This window comes from Neoarius graeffei, chromosome 13 (assembly GCF_027579695.1).
Source record: "Neoarius graeffei isolate fNeoGra1 chromosome 13, fNeoGra1.pri, whole genome shotgun sequence".
Classification (NCBI taxonomy): Eukaryota; Metazoa; Chordata; class Actinopteri; order Siluriformes; family Ariidae; genus Neoarius; species Neoarius graeffei.
This window is the reverse complement of record NC_083581.1, coordinates 287,501-304,658: the sequence shown is the minus strand read 5'-3', so window position 1 is coordinate 304,658 and position 17,158 is coordinate 287,501. Positions and strand designations below refer to the sequence as shown.

The 17,158-nt window shown below is 41.2% G+C and overlaps 1 protein-coding gene across 4 annotated transcripts in view; it reads right to left on the bottom strand.

The window, feature by feature from the left end:
• Positions 1-17,158, bottom strand: part of LOC132896318 (microphthalmia-associated transcription factor-like) — a 63,256-nt gene that overhangs the window by 38,399 nt on the left and 7,699 nt on the right. For all 4 annotated transcript variants that reach the window (XM_060937060.1, XM_060937062.1, XM_060937061.1 and 1 more), the window contains exons 3-4: positions 15,329-15,544; positions 8,411-8,509 (exon numbers count right to left, since the gene is read on the bottom strand). In XM_060937060.1, the coding sequence (XP_060793043.1) occupies positions 8,411-8,509; positions 15,329-15,544 (315 nt within the window). The remainder of the gene's footprint in view (positions 1-8,410; positions 8,510-15,328; positions 15,545-17,158) is intronic.

Below are 17,158 nucleotides of genomic sequence, written 5' to 3'. Positions count from 1 at the left end.
AATCCTTTGATCATGGTTCCGAATAGGTAAATATCCTCAATGTCCTCCACGGAAAGAATCGCCAAGCACACCACACGCCACTTCTCCCAGGCATCCATGGTGTATCCGGCTGCAAACGTTCCGGCAGGACAGTCAGGTTCCTCCGAACCCAGACTTCTCGTCAAGAAGATTGTGTCAATTGCGTGAAGTGACCAGTTGATCAAATCCATAATTTCGATTCGGAGAACAGTGCAGGAAGGGTCTCTCAGACAAGACGAGTCCGCAGAAGCAAAGCAGGAGAGAGGCTTGTCAGGAATATATATACAGTGGTGCTTGAAAGTTTGTGAACCCTTTAGAATTTTCTATATTTCTGCAAAAATATGACCTAAAACATCATCAGATTTTCACACAAGTCCTAAAAGTAGATAAAGAGAACCCAGTTAAACAAATGAGACAAAAATATTATACTTGGTCATTTATTTATTGAGGAAAATGATCCAATATTACATATCTGTGTGTGGCAAAAGTATGTGAACCTTTGCTTTCAGTATCTGGTGTGACCCCCTTGTGCAGCAATAACTGCAACTAAACGTTTGCGGTAACTGTTGATCAGTCCTGCACACTGGCTTGGAGGAATTTTAGCCCGTTCCTCCGTACAGAACAGCTTCAACTCTGGGATGTTGGTGGGTTTCCTCACATGAACTGCTCGCTTCAGGTCCTTCCACAACATTTCCATTGGATTAAGGTCAGGACTTTGACTTGGCCATTCCAAAACATTAACTTTATTCTTCTTTAACCATTCTTTGGTAGAACGACTTGTGTGCTTAGGGTCGTTGTCTTGCTGCATGACCCACCTTCTCTTGAGATTCAGTTCATGGACAGATGTCCTGACATTTTCCTTTAGAATTTGCTGGTATAATTCAGAATTCATTGCTCCATCAATGATGGCAAGCCGTCCTGGGCCAGATGCAGCAAAACAGGCCCAAACCATGATACTACCACCACCATGTTTCACAGATGGGATAAGGTTCTTATGCTGGAATGCAGTGTTTTCCTTTCTCCAAACTTAACGCTTCTCATTTAAACCAAAATGTTCTATTTTGGTCTCATCCATCCACAAAACATTTTTCCAATAGCCTTCTGGCTTGTCCATATGATCTTTAGCAAACTACAGACAAGTAGCAAGTTTTTTGGAGAGCAGTGGGTTTCTCCTTGCAACCCTGCCATGCACACCATTGTTGTTCAGTGTTCTCCTGATGGTGGACTCATGAACATTAACATTAGCCAATGTGAGAGAGGCCTTCAGTTGCTTAGAAGTTACCCTGGGGTCCTTTGTGACCTCGCCGACTATTACACGCCTTGCTCTTGGAGTGATCTTTGTTGGTCGACCACTCCTGGGGAGGGTAACAATGGTCTTGAATTTCCTCCATTTGTACACAGTCTGTCTGACTGTGGATTGGTGGAGTCCAAACTCTTTAGAGATGGTTTTGTAACCTTTTCCAGACTGATGAGCATCAACAACGCTTTTTCTGAGGTCCTCAGAAATCTCCTTTGTTCGTGCCATGATACACTTCCACAAACATGTGTTGTGAAGATCAGACTTTGATAGATCCCTGTTCTTTAAATAAAACAGGGTGCCCACTCACACCTGATTGTCATCCCATTGATTGAAAACACCTGACTCTAATTTCACCTTCAAATTAACTGCTAATCCTAGAGGTTCACATACTTTTGCCACTCACAGATATGTAATATTGGATCATTTTCCTCAATAAGTAAATGACCAAGTATAATATTTTTGTCTCATTTGTTTAACTGGGTTCTCTTTATCTACTTTTAGGACTTGTGTGAAAATCTGATGATGTTTTGGGTCATATTTATGCAGAAATATAGAAAATTCTAAAGGGTTCACAAACTTTCAAGCACCACTGTATATATATAGGGTGGCACGGTGGTGTAGTGGTTAGCGCTGTCACCTCACAGCAAGAAGGTCCTGGGTTCGAGCCCCGTGGCCGGCGAGGGCCTTTCTGTGCGGAGTTTGCATGTTCTCCCCGTGTCCGCGTGGGTTTCCTCCGGGTGCTCCGGTTTCCCCCACAGTCCAAAGACATGCAGGTTAGGTTAACTGGTGACTCTAAATTGAGCGTAGGTGTGAATGTGAGTGTGAATGGTTGTCTGTGTCTATGTGTCAGCCCTGTGATGACCTGGCGACTTGTCCAGGGTGAACCCCGCCTTTCGCCCGTAGTCAGCTGGGATAGGCTCCAGCTTGCCTGCGACCCTGTAGAAGGATAAAGCGGCTAGAGATAATGAGATGAGATAGATATATATATGTATATATATGTGTGTGTGTCTATATATATATATATATATATGTCTGTTATATTTGCATTATCGTTTATACATAATGAACTTTAATTCTATTTTTTTATTGTTGTAAATTTTGTTAATTATGCCTTTAGATATCATGGTAATGTGGAAATAATGTAATGTATCTACATTGGTTGTAAATGTAATTAAATTCATTCATTCATTTTTCATTCAGTCGAGTACGTTGTTATTGATTGGTATGGGAAGGTTTTGCTGTATTTTTGGATGCGCAAGTCATTCTGAATGAAACAAAGACATCAGATATTGTTTTTAATTTACCAAAAGTAATTCATCAGGGGGGAAAAAACTAGAGAGATTTCTAAACATAGAAAGGAAAAATATAGCGGAATGTTGACTCTAAGCATTCAGTTGCCTGATCAAGTTCTGCAGGGGCTGACAGTGACCCAATCAAAGTTGATAACTCTGGAAGATCATTTATAAAGCTCTGTGCAGTAGTTGACGTGAATGTACGTTTAATACAGTAGCATGGTGAGGTGCATATATTATTACTCAGACATAGTTTGAATGAGATGAGATAATGATCTGAGATAACTTCAGACTGTGGAAGTGTGACTATATTTTCTACGTTTAACCCGAATGTTAGTATTAGATCGAGGGTGTGACCACCATTATGGGTCGGTCCTATGACATTCTGATTAATCCCTACTGAATCTAAAATGGACACAAACGCTGTTTTTAAAGGGTCTTCTGGGTTATCGAAGTGAATATTAAAATCTCCGACAACTAAAGCTTTGTCTAAGGAAATAACCAGATCTGAGATAAAATCTGCAAATTCAGAAAGAAACTCAGAATATGGCCCCGGGGGCCTGTAAATAATAAGCAATGGAATTAACTGGGTAGACTTATTTTTTGTGTCTACATACATTATATGAGTATGAAGAACTTCAAATGTATTGAATTTATTACCAGGTTTTTGTGTTACACCTAGATAATCATTATAAATAACTGTAGGTTTGTTATTGTAGTACATCTGCATGTTTTTCTTTTTCGCATGTTCATAAAAGAAAAAATAAAGGCCAGAAAAAGGGGTGACCAAATGATGATGACCAAATAACAATTACATTTATCTGAATTTCATCAAACTAACACAGACATCTGTGACAAGAGGTGGTCCCAGCCCAACATGGCAATTTAACCCACTGCCTCCTAGGGTGTGTGTGTGTGTGTGTAAAACAGCTTTGTAATTTGTACATGTGTATTTGTTCGCAATGATAAATGATGGACAGAAAGCAGCAGTGTAAGTGTACAGTAAATTGGTGATGTGAAATTGAGATCACACACACACACATACACCTCTGTCTTTAAACTTGTATCAAACTCTGTTTAAAGTGAGAATTACAAACCATCAGTGATGGTTTTGTTCATTTGCACTCAGAACGTTTTTTTTCTCTCTCAGATTTCTCACTGACGCATTTCTCCAGCTGTCTCTAATTCTCATGCTACAGTCTGAGAAAGTGAAAGCTAAATCTGCTCTGTCTGACATGTTAATGGGCACTAAAATAACTCTTTCCTTCTGTACAATGATGTGTGTTTAAAACCAGGAAGGGTTTTACTTGTCTTAAGTATTTAATTTATTTAGCTTTGCCACAGCGATGCGTGTGTAAAATATATATATTACATATATATGTGTGTGTCACACTATAGCTGGGAAACCACTACACCTTACGCCAATTTCAGTGGCCCCCGTTATACCCAATCTACATCTTTGAACTGTGGGAGGAAACCCACACAGACACGGGGAGAACATACAAACTCCACACAGAAAAGTCCCAATCAGCCGTGAGGTTCAAACCCAGAACCTTCTTGGTGTGAGGTGACAGTGATAACCACTGCACCACCATGCCACCGTTTAAAGGAAACCCTAAACCTATCTTCACTTTATTCTCCTGGGATTTTGAGGGTCCCCCCCAGTTTTGTAACATCCAGAATTTGACGTTAAGGGCAGTGACATGTGAAAGTAATGAATTTTATCCTCTGTGTTTGTGCTGTTAACTTTATTCTCGTTCCAAACACTGCTTATATAAAGAGAGAGTGAGAGAGACACATGGGTTCAGAGTAAACAGAGACATCCTGCTCGCCCATGTGACTGTGTAAACATGTTTACACTGTTAAATGTGAGACACCGTGGCATCGAGGGTTACATCACCTCCAGCGTTTAATCCTGTGCTCTGATTACAGTCTGTGTGGAGCAGAGGTGACTGTTCTAAAACTACAAGGGAAGCCCAGCTTCCTGTCAAATGTCATGAAAAAGTTTGTCTGTTAAATATATATTTACATGACTTAACTCTCTTATTCCAGATCAATATTTTGTGCTGGAAAGTGCTCAGCCTCACGGTGAGTTCATTTAGCAGTTATTTCTCGCTGGTCATCATAATCTGATAATTTTTTTTTCCCCAATAGAAGCCTGTGGAAGCACGACCCATTGAAAACCGTTGATGCTCAGCGTCTCTGTAGTTTAATGCCACTGTGGGATAGGCTTTGATCTCAGTGCAGCAAAGCTAGACATGTATTGGACAATATGCTTTTAAAAAGAAATTTCTGGATGCCCGGCTTCACGGGGGTCTGTGGAGAGTTGCTGACAGAAAGGCGGGACTGGACGCTGGGCTTCTATATGATGATTGGAGGAACTCTCAAATCTCTTTTGAATGTCGTGACTGACAGTGTTTTAAAATTATATGTCACATCGGAGGGATTCGAGCTTGGTCCGTGCGGTGTGTTGGCAAGTGAAGTCGTGAGACTAACTGCTGCTCATTCTTGTTCTTTTCCTACCAATATACAGTTCCTATTTCCATTTGTATATGCTGTAGATCAGAGATTCTCAAACTGTGGTACGCGTACCACTAGTGGTACGCAGGCTCCATTCTAGTGGTATGCCAAAGAATCACTTAATTAAATATAAATAAAAAAAAGTGAAATACTATCCATAATATCCGAATGGATGAAAATATCTTATCAACCGATGACAAGAAAATGAAAGGAAATACAAATTAAGTTAATAATTTAAAAAAGTTTGCAAGTGCTTCTGGGTAGCCATACGTAGCGTACGTACGCATTCCCGCCGGTTCCGCTGACAGACGGTTATCCGCCATTGGTAGACTAGGCTGTGATGGGAAAAGGTGGAGGTGGCTTTGCTAATTATGACGAGTAGGACAAAATTACTGTCATGGCTTAAATCCGCGAATGGGAGCGTGGATCAGGAGAGAGGGAGAACTGAAGAGGACGTGTGTGAGCCGAGCGCAGATGCTAACGACAGTGGCAAAACCAGCCCCAGAACTGCTAGCAAACAGCAGAAACCAGTGAGGAGGAAGTATGACGAAAAATACATAAAACTGGGATTCATTTGGAGCGGGACAGAGGAGCTGCCCAGGCCGCAGAGTGTTGTATGCGGCGACGTTCTGAGCAATGAGTCCATGAAACCATCGCATCTCAAACGGCATCTTACAACCAAACACACAGCACTAAAGGACAAACCAATGGATTTTTTTTACGAAAACGTGATGAACTGAAGCAGTCCAAGTCCACCATTCTGTCCTATGGTACACCCGTAGCCAAAGCACAGGAAGCTTCATATCGTGCCAGCCTCCTGATCGCCAGAGCCGGTAAGCCGCACACAATCGGGGAACTGCTGTGTTTGCCATTAGCCAAAGAGATGACACGTATCAGGGCAGCACAGTGGTGTAGTGGTTAGCGCTGTTGCCTCACAGCAAGAAGGTCCGGGTTCGATCCCCGTGGCCGGCGAGGGCCTTTCTGTGTGGAGTTTGCATGTTCTCCCCGTGTCCGCGTGGGTTTCCTCCGGGTGCTCCGGTTTCCCCCACAGTCCAAAGACATGCAGGTTAGGTTAACTGGTGACTCTAAATTGAGCGTAGGTGTGAATGTGAGTGTGAATGGTTGTCTGTGTCTATGTGTCAGCCCTGTGATGACCTGGCGACTTGTCCAGGGTGAACCCCGCCTTTCACCCGTAGTCAGCTGGGATAGGATCCAGCTCGCCTGCAACCCTGTCGAAGGATAAAGTGGCTAGAGATAATGAGATGAGATGACATGTATCATGTGTGGAGAGAAAGCTGCCAGAGAGTTAAACTTTTATGTGCAATTAATTTTATTTGATTCATTATTTAAGGACAATGTTTTATTTTCCTATATTTAAACACAGTGTTACTGTTCAAAGTACTGTGCATAATGTTACAGTGGCCAACAATATTAAATATACTTGTTAAATAAAACCTCCGCCTTGTTTTTAATGAATACTTAGACCTACTACGCTACTGTATTTTAATGTTGGTCATTATGGTGGTACTTGGAGAGCCAAGTATTTTCTGAGGTGGTACTTGGTGAAAAAAGTTTGAGAACCACTGCTGTAGATAAAAGTGTAGAGTTTGCTACTTGCTTTCTTTTTGGTTGTTTATTTTAAGCCAGACAATAGAGGGGAATTCTAGCCAGCCAGCCAGCCAGCTGGCTGTTAGCTGTGTGAAATGGTAAACGTTGCTAGTGTTGTCGACCTGATTTTGGAGAAGACATTCGATGCTCTTCCTTATGAGGAGAGGCTCAAAATTAAACAACAGGGCAGATCAATGCCCAAAATTGATTTAATTCATTGGTCATAGAGACACAATTGCTCATTTCAGCTGTCTCGGTATGACAAAGTAAACTGGTTAACTCTGAGTGCTTTGACCAAGAGACTGTACTGTTGGCTTTGTCTCTTAATGAAACCATCCCAAGTATGTACTATTTGTTCAAAACTGGGTTTTGGAGATTTGGCCAACATTGATGGGGCATACAAAAGGCATGATAAAAGCAAGAAACACTTAAGTTCATGTGCATGCTTAAGTTTACTTGGCAGAGACAGAGTAGAATATGGCAGAATTCACTTATAACTAGGGTTAGGGTTAGGAATTCACTAACCCTAACACAAAAAAGACAAATAATTGACTAACAAGTAACAAATCATATGAAAAAATTTATTACATAGACCTAAAACTGTGCTTCCTCTATTTCAAAGACTACCAGCCGCCACTGGTGTGGAGTGTCACATGTTCTCATCATATCCATGTAGGTTTCCAGCTCTGTCCCAAAAGCATGCTAGCAGGTGGACTGGCTCTAATAAATTACCCCTTGATATGGATGAATGAATGTATGAATGAGGTGTGTAAATAGTGCTCTGTGATGAACTGGCATCCCATCCAGGGTCTATTTCCACCTCACACCCAGAAATCCTGGGATAGCCTCCGGATTGGGGTGAGCGATCTGACGACTTTGTATTGTGACGTCCACAATCTACTTTTCAAGTGAGTCATAGAGATTGTGACCTTTTATGTTCTCCTCCTAAACTTCACATAAAACTTCAGTGGCCAGTAATAATTGTGGATCCATGCTATGTTCACAAACCAGCAGAATGATTTCCTACTAGATGGCTGTGCTGATTGGCCAAAATTATACCAAATGGGTGTCTTTCATGCATGACATATTTCAAAAACAATTAAACCTGAGCTAGCAGCATGGTGCATGAGGAGCTGGTGCCAAAAAAAGGACTTGAGGGCAGCAGTGTGGCAGTGGCTCAGCTATGCACAGTCGTATCTCTCACGGAAAAGTTATCTGTAAACCCTGTCAGGTATTGATCTTCTAAGAATGTTTGTTTTGAACAACCTTTTAGGATAGCATTTACAGTAATCTGCAACATCAGCATGCAAGAATTAAACTTTTTTCCCCAGTAGTGAGATATCAAACTTTAGCAAGTTGGCTAACAGAAATTTCACAAATCATATCAAACAGTTACAGTCCTGGGTTATTTGGACAGTATGTGTTTTTATTGAAAATAATTATTTCTTGATGAGGGATTTGTTTTTCTCTGAATTAATTGAAATGAATTTAAGGTTGGATTTTTCTAATTTTTTTCAGTGTGAGATGAAGCATCTGCACCAAAAGGTGGGTTTTGTGTCACCCTTTTTAACTAAACTTTACAAGGGGTACCAATAATTGTGGAGGGCTCTGTAAATTGTAACATGGTCTAATGGTAATACAATCTTGGCAGTTAGTGAAACTAACAGTGTACCGTGTTGGCCATATGAAGGGCGGGGTCCAGCGGCATCCCCAGCATATCATCGCTGTAACTTGACTCCAAACTGATGATGTCATCAATTACATCATCCATCTGGAAGTAAACACAGACAGAGGTGAAGATTAACTCTGATTAATATCCTGATCCATGAAGTAACACTGATATTTATGCTGTAAAACTGTGAGTAAAGGCTATTTTTCACATTTGAATGTGTTAGAATGTTACTCAGTGTTCTCCTGTTAATCACTGTGGGTGATGATGTTAGTGTTTGTGTCAACAGTCGTGTTACTGTTACAATCTCACCCTGTGCTAGTGCTACTCAGTATTACAGTGTTAATAACAGTGTTACTCACTAGTAGGGCTGTAACGATACACCCAACTCACGATTCGATTCGTATCGCGATTTTTGACCCACGATTCGATACACCCACGATTTTTTTAAAATGTATTTTTAAAGTAGTAAATTTGACTTATTAACATTTACTTACTTACATTAACTATTTAATAACAAATAATTCAGACCACTGCAGAGAATGAGTAATATGTATGCAAAAATGAACAAATGTATATCCAAAGATTGTTTTATTTCTCAAAATAATACTGTTGAGCCAGAAGCTCTGTTTTTTTCGGTTCTGAAAAAGTTATTTTTCCAAATCGTGTAAATCCGTGAAGATTTTTTTTTTGGGGGGGTGGCTCTCTCACTGTCTCACTCTCATAGGGCCAATGATTTTCTGTGATCACGGAAAACAGATGGAAATTACAGAATTTTTATGGTGAAACATTGCTCGTGTGTCAAAATGTAACTGCCGCAGAAGGCTTCCGCCCAAGCAGACATGCCTTTCCGGTCAAGTGATTGTGATTGGCTTGTGGCACACCTAGCCAGCCAATGAGCTGCTTGTTTACTGATTCGCTCCCCGCGTCGCAACCTGAATGGCGACCGCTTAAAGGAAATGAATGCTCTGCCAGTGGCGAGTGTGGACGTTGCGTGACTCGCAGAAGATTGTCGCAGGTCGGCGAAAAAACTACTTACTAATAGATATAAAAAATAAAAGTAATTTAAGTAAGTTTAAAATGTAATTTAAATAAAAAGTAAAGTATTCATAAATTGAAGTTTGGAAGCACCTCTGTTTTTGGGCTGAGGAGAAGTTTGAAAGGGTGTACCGCGATTCTGCCTTCTTGTATTGCGACACGGATCGTGGCTCTGCGTATCGCGATTTCGATTTTGATACGCATATTGTTACAGCCCTACTCACTAGGGGTGGGTATTGCCAAGGACCTCACGATACGATATGCATCACGATACTTGAGTCACGATACGATACGATATTGCGATATCAAAATTTTGCGATATATTGCGATATTCTACATAGCTCACTGAAAAATGTAAAATGCATTATGCATCTTAAAATCCGAGTTGTATGTACATCAGATGATAGTGATAATTCATGGGACAAACTGAGTCAAAACAATGTAATTCAAATTATCCATGCCATTTTATTGTAACTATACAAGCGCAAGTTACAACATATTTGCAGGAACAACACACTGTCTGGAACACATTGAAAAGTGCAGTGTGCATCTTAGTCTCTCTGAGCACAATGCTGAAACAAAGTGCAGTGTGGGTCAGTGTCCACACACTGAAACTGAACTGAAACCTCAGTGAATCATGTTTCTTCTGAACTTAGAGTAAATACTCAAAATGAAATGCAGTGTCTCACACACACTAAAATTGAAAATGCAAAATAAAGTGCAGCTTCTTGCCTTTGGCCTTAAATGACAAAATTAAGTTCACAGTTACAGTAAGTCACGCATCACTGAAGTAGACGGGAGGACTTTGGCGCTGTCCAGTGTAGTTTGCTTCAGGTCGGGTTTCGGTGGCTCCGGCTGAGCTGATATGTCGGGGTGGTGTCGTGCTAAGTAAGTTCGCAAGTTTGTTGTGTTACCTGAATATCTAATTGGAGCGAAACAGGTTTTGCAAAGTGCGTACTCTTTGTCCAGCTCACTGTTTTTTTTTCTCCTTTCCTTTGGAATCCAAAGTGCCTCCAAACATCTGCCTTAAAGTTCGGCGGCGTCTCTAGGTTTACGTTAACAGCCATGCTTGCTTGTTTTTTTTTCCCTCACTGCAACCGCCGGGGAAAAAAGAGAAGACGAAGAGTGCCTTGCAGTGAGGTAGCGGCACAGCGACACCTCGCGGAGCGGAGGTGCAGAAGTCGTACCGGATTTACAACCCGTCTGAAACATGATTTATTATTTGAAAAAAATATTGATATTCAAATTTTGAGTATCGATATTGAATCAGAAGACAAAGTATCACGATATATCGCCGTATCAATTTTTTTGCCCACCCCTATTACTCACAGTGTAAGTTCGTGTTAATGTTAGGGTCAACAGTGCTTGTGTTAATAACGGAGGTAATACACTGTTATTCACAGTGGTAGTGTCTCACAGTGATGGTGTTTCTCACAGCGTTTGAGTGTTTAATAACAGACGGCCGTATTCAAAGTCAGTAACTTTCAGACTTAAGTTACATCAGCATTCATGTGGGGAAAGTTCCTTGTATTTATAGTCGAGTTATTTCAGCTGCTTCAGTGGATATTCTGTGTGTCAGAATATTAAAATCACCTGTGTGTAGTTCACGTCTCTGAGGTTGCCAGATTTTTTCTAAGTAGAAACATCCAAGATGGGATTTTTCAGTAGCAGCTAAAGCACCACCTTTAACACACACTCACTTTTAAACCCCAAAATAACCAGGGATAGAAAATGTGGACTCGGGAAGGAAACAGTGTTTTTGCTGGTGGTGCTGCGGGTGTGCTGACAGTGGAGTGGCTGCTGCTTTATGTCCCAGGGCTCCCTCATATCTGTGTTACCTTCTGGCTCTGCTTTTTAGTTATGCTCTCATAGTTAGTCTTTGACACTTGCAGCCCACACAAAGTGTACATTGTCTTTAACCATTACTGGGCAATCAGAGACCGAATAATCTCTCTCTCTCGTTGCACATGCTACTCCTGAGATATCAGTGACTCCTTCTGCCCTCCAGACCTGCCTGTTTCATCCTGATGCCCTACTTCTGGTTAAAGTTCTCATCACCTCACTCCGGTCCCATATGTGCAGCCTAAAGATGCACTTACAGTGGTGCTTGAAAGTTTGTGAACCCTTTAGAATTTTCTACATTTCTGCATAAATATGACCTAAAACATCATCAGATTTTCACACAAGTCCTAAAAGTAGATAAAGAGAACCCAGTTAAACAAATGAGACTAAAATATTATACTTGGTCATTTATTTATTGAGGAAAATGATCCAATATTACATATCTGTGAGTGGCAAAAGTATGTGAACCTCTAGGATTAGCAGTTAATTTGAAGGTGAAATTAGAGTCAGGTGTTTTCAATCAATGGGATGACAAACAGGTGTGAGTGGGCACCCTGTTTTATTTAAAGAACAGGGATCTATCAAAGTCTGATCTTCACAACACATGTTTGTGGAAGTGTATCATGGCACAAACAAAGGAGATTTCTGAGGACCTCAGAAAAAGCGTTGTTGATGCTCATCAGGCTGGAAAAGGTTACAAAACCATCTCGAAAGAGTTTGGACTCCACCAATCCACAGTCAGACAGATTGTGTACAAATGGAGGGAATTCAAGACCATTGTTACCCTCCCCAGGAGTGGTCGACCAACAAAGATCACTCCAAGAGCAAGGCGTGTAATAGTCGGCAAGGTCACAAAGGACCCCAGGGTAACTTCTAAGCAACTGAAGGCCTCTCTCACATTGGCTAATGTTAATGTTCATGAGTCCACCATCAGGAGAACACTGAACAACAATGGCGTGCATGGCAGGGTTGCAAGGAGAACGCCACTGCTCTCCAAAAAGAACATTGCTGCTCGTCTGCAGTTTGCTAAAGATCACGTGACAAGCCAGAAGGCTATTGGAAAAATGTTTTGTGGACGGATGAGACCAAAATAGAACTTTTTGGTTTAAATGAGAAGCATTATGTTTGGAGAAAGGAAAACACTGCACTCCAGCATCAGAACCTTATCCCATCTGTGAAACATGGTGGTGGTAGTATCATGGTTTGGGCCTGTTTTGCTGCATCTGGGCCAGGACGGCTTGCCATCATTGATGGAACAATGAATTCTGAATTATACCAGCGAATTCTAAAGGAAAATGTCAGGACATCTGTCCATGAACTGAATCTCAAGAGAAGGTGGGTCATGCAGCAAGACAACGACCCTAAGCACACAAGTGGTTCTACCAAAGAATCGTTAAAGAAGAATAAAGTTAATGTTTTGGAATGGCCAAGTCAAAGTCCTGACCTTAATCCAATGGAAATGTTGTGGAAGGACCTGAAGCAAGCAGTTCATGTGAGGAAACCCACCAACATCCCAGAGTTGAAGCTGTTCTGTACGGAGGAACGGGCTAAAATTCCTCCAAGCCAGTGTGCAGGACTGATCAACAGTTACCGGAAACCGTTTAGTTGCAGTTATTGCTGCACAAGGGGGTCACACCAGATACTGAAAGCAAAGGCTCACATACTTTTGCCACTCACAGATATGTAATATTGGATCATTTTCCTTCATAAATAAATGACCAAGTATCATATTTTTGTCTCATTTGTTTAACTGGGTTCTCTTTATCTACTTTTAGGACTTGTGTGAAAATCTGATGATGTTTTAGGTCACATTTATGCAGAAATATAGAAAATTCTAAAGGGTTCACAAACTTTCAAGCACCACTGTAAAGACTCCAATCCCCAGGAGAACTTTAGGACTGCAGTTGTCATGGACAGTTTTACACTCAAGTCTCCGTCAATGAACAGTTGATAACTTCAACAAAACAGACTTCCTGTTAAACTATAATGAATTTCCTGGTGGCACAGTTGTACTTTGTGACTCTATAGGACACAGTTATAGAAGCGAGTTATTTATGATCACGCTGTCTGTTATCACTCAGATGAGGATGGGTTCCCTTTTGAGTCTGGTTCCTCTCGACGTTTCTTCCTCATGTTGTCTGAGGGAGTTATTTCCTCAGCTCAAGCTTGCTCATTAATTTAAATTAAAATTTTATATCTGGAATTTTATATATTTCTGTGAAGCTGTTTCCACCGTTAAAATTTATTTTTATGTAACATAAAAGCAGAAGCCAATTTAAAAATTTAAAATAGATTGATTATGATGATATCTGAATGAGAAGATGGCAAGTGGTGAAATAAATCTAATAGGAGTCGCATATATCACCAGCATATTACTATATGAACAGAGTCAGTTATAATGTTCACATTAATCACTGATTCAATTAACAAAATTGATTCCACACTCATTATTCAGCAGCACACAGAACAGCAGCTAACCCTAACCCTCTCAAGGTTCCTCTCAAGGTTCCTTCCTCGTGTCATCTTGGGGAGTTTTCCCTTACCATTGTCACCGCAGCCTTGATAATTAGGGATAAATTTATTAGTGATAAAATTAGCTCATACGTTTAAAGTCTTTAATTTTCTGTAAAGCTGCTTTGCGACAATATGTTGTTAAAAGTGCGATACAAATAAACTGACTTGACAAACCCTAATCCAGCACACTGTTATTTTACTCTTTTTTTTTAATTAAATTTTATTTTCAGCTTTTCATAGATTTAATAGATGTGACATTGCAACAACAAAAAAGAACAGCAGAGTTAAAAGGAAAAAAAGGCCTTGTGTCTTATGTTTATAGACTTCAAGTAATGTATGTGCAATGACAGTGGTGGGAATTTCTTCTACTGCATTTAATGAGGGTCAGCACACACTTTAAAATAGTTTTTGTGGTTTAAGCTCATTAGCATGTAGCTGTTCCATTTGTATGATTAAAAGCATTTCAATTAACCATCTTCCATTCAGTTAACCAACAAGGAGGGTCCAGGTTCTTCCAACACTTTTTGTTGCGCTCCAGTGCCTTATAAATCCCAGTCTGTCTGTGCAGAGCTGTAAGCCATAAACAAACACCTCAACTGAAGGAGAATTTTACAAAACCCCTAAAAAGACATATGGAAAAAAAATGTTTGTGGAAGCTTCTTGTGCACATGAGTATCTGGTGCACACGTCGTCTGTTAGTTGATTTATGATATCTTCTGGTACATTTTGTGTTCTCGCATATATCCCTCTGTATGGCCGCTCTCCTGTCAGAAACGCTTCATCATATTTATGGAGTTCAGGCTTTTCTCAGGAAGGTTCTTGTGCACTGCTGATACTCTCATGCACATGAGAAACTTTCAAAAAAAATTTTTTTACCCACGTCCCTTTAGGGGCTTCATAGGATTTAGCACTTTCTTGTCTTTATTAATATTACATAAAAACCTCCATTTCTGTTTTTCAGGCTTTACCCTCATCACGTCTTTCATGGTCCCAACTGCCTGTGCACTTCAAATTTATGGAGTTTGATGGTCGTCACTACCTGGAAATTAACTGGGCCATGCACGTGATTTGGTAATTTATGGGTGATTGGCATTTATCAACATACACACAAGTATGAAGAAAATTAGTGTTTCTGAAACTTTTGTAAATCTGGTGGAAATTTCTGGTTTGGTTTACACAAAGATTTACACACAACTTTGCTATAGGATTGATAAATGGATAAAACTTTATAAAGGATTGATAAATGAAGCCTAGTGTGCATCACAGTTTGTGTATCAGTATGTGACCTGGAGCTCAGTACTGAGGAATGGAGCTGAAGTTTCCTTTACACTCGGTGCAGTGTCATATCTGCTCACTAACTCACTTGTATGTACAACATGTTGCAACAGCTGGATGAGGAATTGCACTCTGTAATGGAATATTTAGCACTTTATTTATTCATTTATTTAATACACTTCACTCCAGCTGATTAGGTAACAGAGCGTGTGAAGTAAGGAAGCTCAGTGACACACTGCTGAGTTTGTGTACCTCTCTCTCACAGGTGGAGTTGAGGGTGAGTAAAGCCATGGGGCTGTTGGGGGCGCTGTTCACCTGACCAGCTGGAATTGCCCCGGGGTCAGAGGCCTGAGTGGCACAGGGCATGCTGGGAAATGGGCCGAGTGTGGTTGACAGGTATGCTTTCACCTGCTGTCTCTGAGCCTGCTGGAGGTGATACTTAGTAGGGTTTTCTAAATGAGTCTTCACCTGCAAAGAGAAAGAGAGCATGAGCGAGGGAGAACAAGAGAGAGACAGGTGACTCAGTAAGACAGAGAGAGCATGTGTGAGAGAAAGAGCATATGAGAGGCAGAGCCAGAGGTTATTACTCCACCCCTGGACATCATCTCCCTGGGGGACATCTCTAGGTCTCCTTCACCCAGTGCGAAGAACCTAAGGGTCGTGTTTGACGACAAACTCTCCTCCTCAGCGAACATCACTGCAGTGACCCGGACATGTAGATTCCTCCTCTACAACATCTGAAGGAGCCGCCCTTTTCTCACCACCTACTTTACTCAGCTCCTGGTCCAAGTGCTGATCTTCTCCCGCTTGGACAACTGCAACTTTCTCCTTGCTGGCCTTCCAGCTTCTGCCATCAGACCCCTGCAGCTCATCCAGAATGCTGCAGCTCGCCTGGTCTACAACCTCCCTCGTTCTTCCCATGTCACCCCTTTGCTTGCCGACCTGCACTGGCTACCTGTTGCAGCTCGCATCAAATTTAAGATGTTGGTGCTAGCTTATCAGGCTCTCAAGGGGTTAGGTCCAGCATACCTCCAGAGTCTGATCCACCCCTACACACCAGCCAGATCCTTTCGCTCTGCTACTACTGGCCGCCTGGCCCCTCCTCCTCTCTGTTCCTGCCCCGCCCGCTCAAGACTGCTGTCTGTCCTGGTTCCCTGTTGATGGAATGACCTTCCCATTGAGGTCAGAACTGCCGACTCCCTGACCATCTTCAAACGCAGACTGAAGACCCACCTCTTCAGCCTGCACCTCTACCTTTCTTTCCTGCCCACTGTGTAACTGCGTTTCAGTCTAGACCAACCCAGGCTGTGTGCTGTCTAGCCTGGGGTTAGCTGTTTGAGTGCTCTATTTAGTTGTACTTTGTATGGTTAGTTTGTTTCCTTGGCTGTTTGCTGAGTGTTGATACTTCAACAGAATATTACACTGTTATTCTTGCACTTGTTCAATTGGCACTAGAACTTTCTTGTCTAGAAGTTCAGCACTTTGTGTACCTTTTACACTCATTGTATGTCGCTCTGGATAAGAGCGTCTGCGAAATGCCATGTAATATAATGTAGGCCTAGAAATTCATATATTTTTTCACCAGCCAGCCGGACTAGTTCCCTTCCAAAGTAACTCGCCAAACAGAAAATCAACTCGCCAAAATTTGTTCATGTATGAATTTTACTTCTGTCAAAAATAACGCAAAAGAGAGTCGTTACCATTGTTCACGACTAATGTGCATTTATTTCAAGACCCGAGTATTTTGATACTGTTGTTAAATACATAAATGAGAACAACACAGAGCACCATAATATAATATCAACAAATAATAATATATTGGAAAACTTGGCAACTTGGCGTATGAGTATTGAAAGCAAACATACTTACTATCATGACTACAGCACCCAAAATATGTCCAACATGCTTTCTGTATTTAACCATTTATGAGAGAGAAAGCATTCGGAGCTTCATATTGACTAGGAATCAACTTGAAAAAAATTAATTATTCCATAAAAATCGTATCGCAGCCGAGGCCGACCCTGCTCCCACGTTTGCTTATAAGTCCTTTATCATTTCTCCTTCTCGTACGCTTTATTGGCG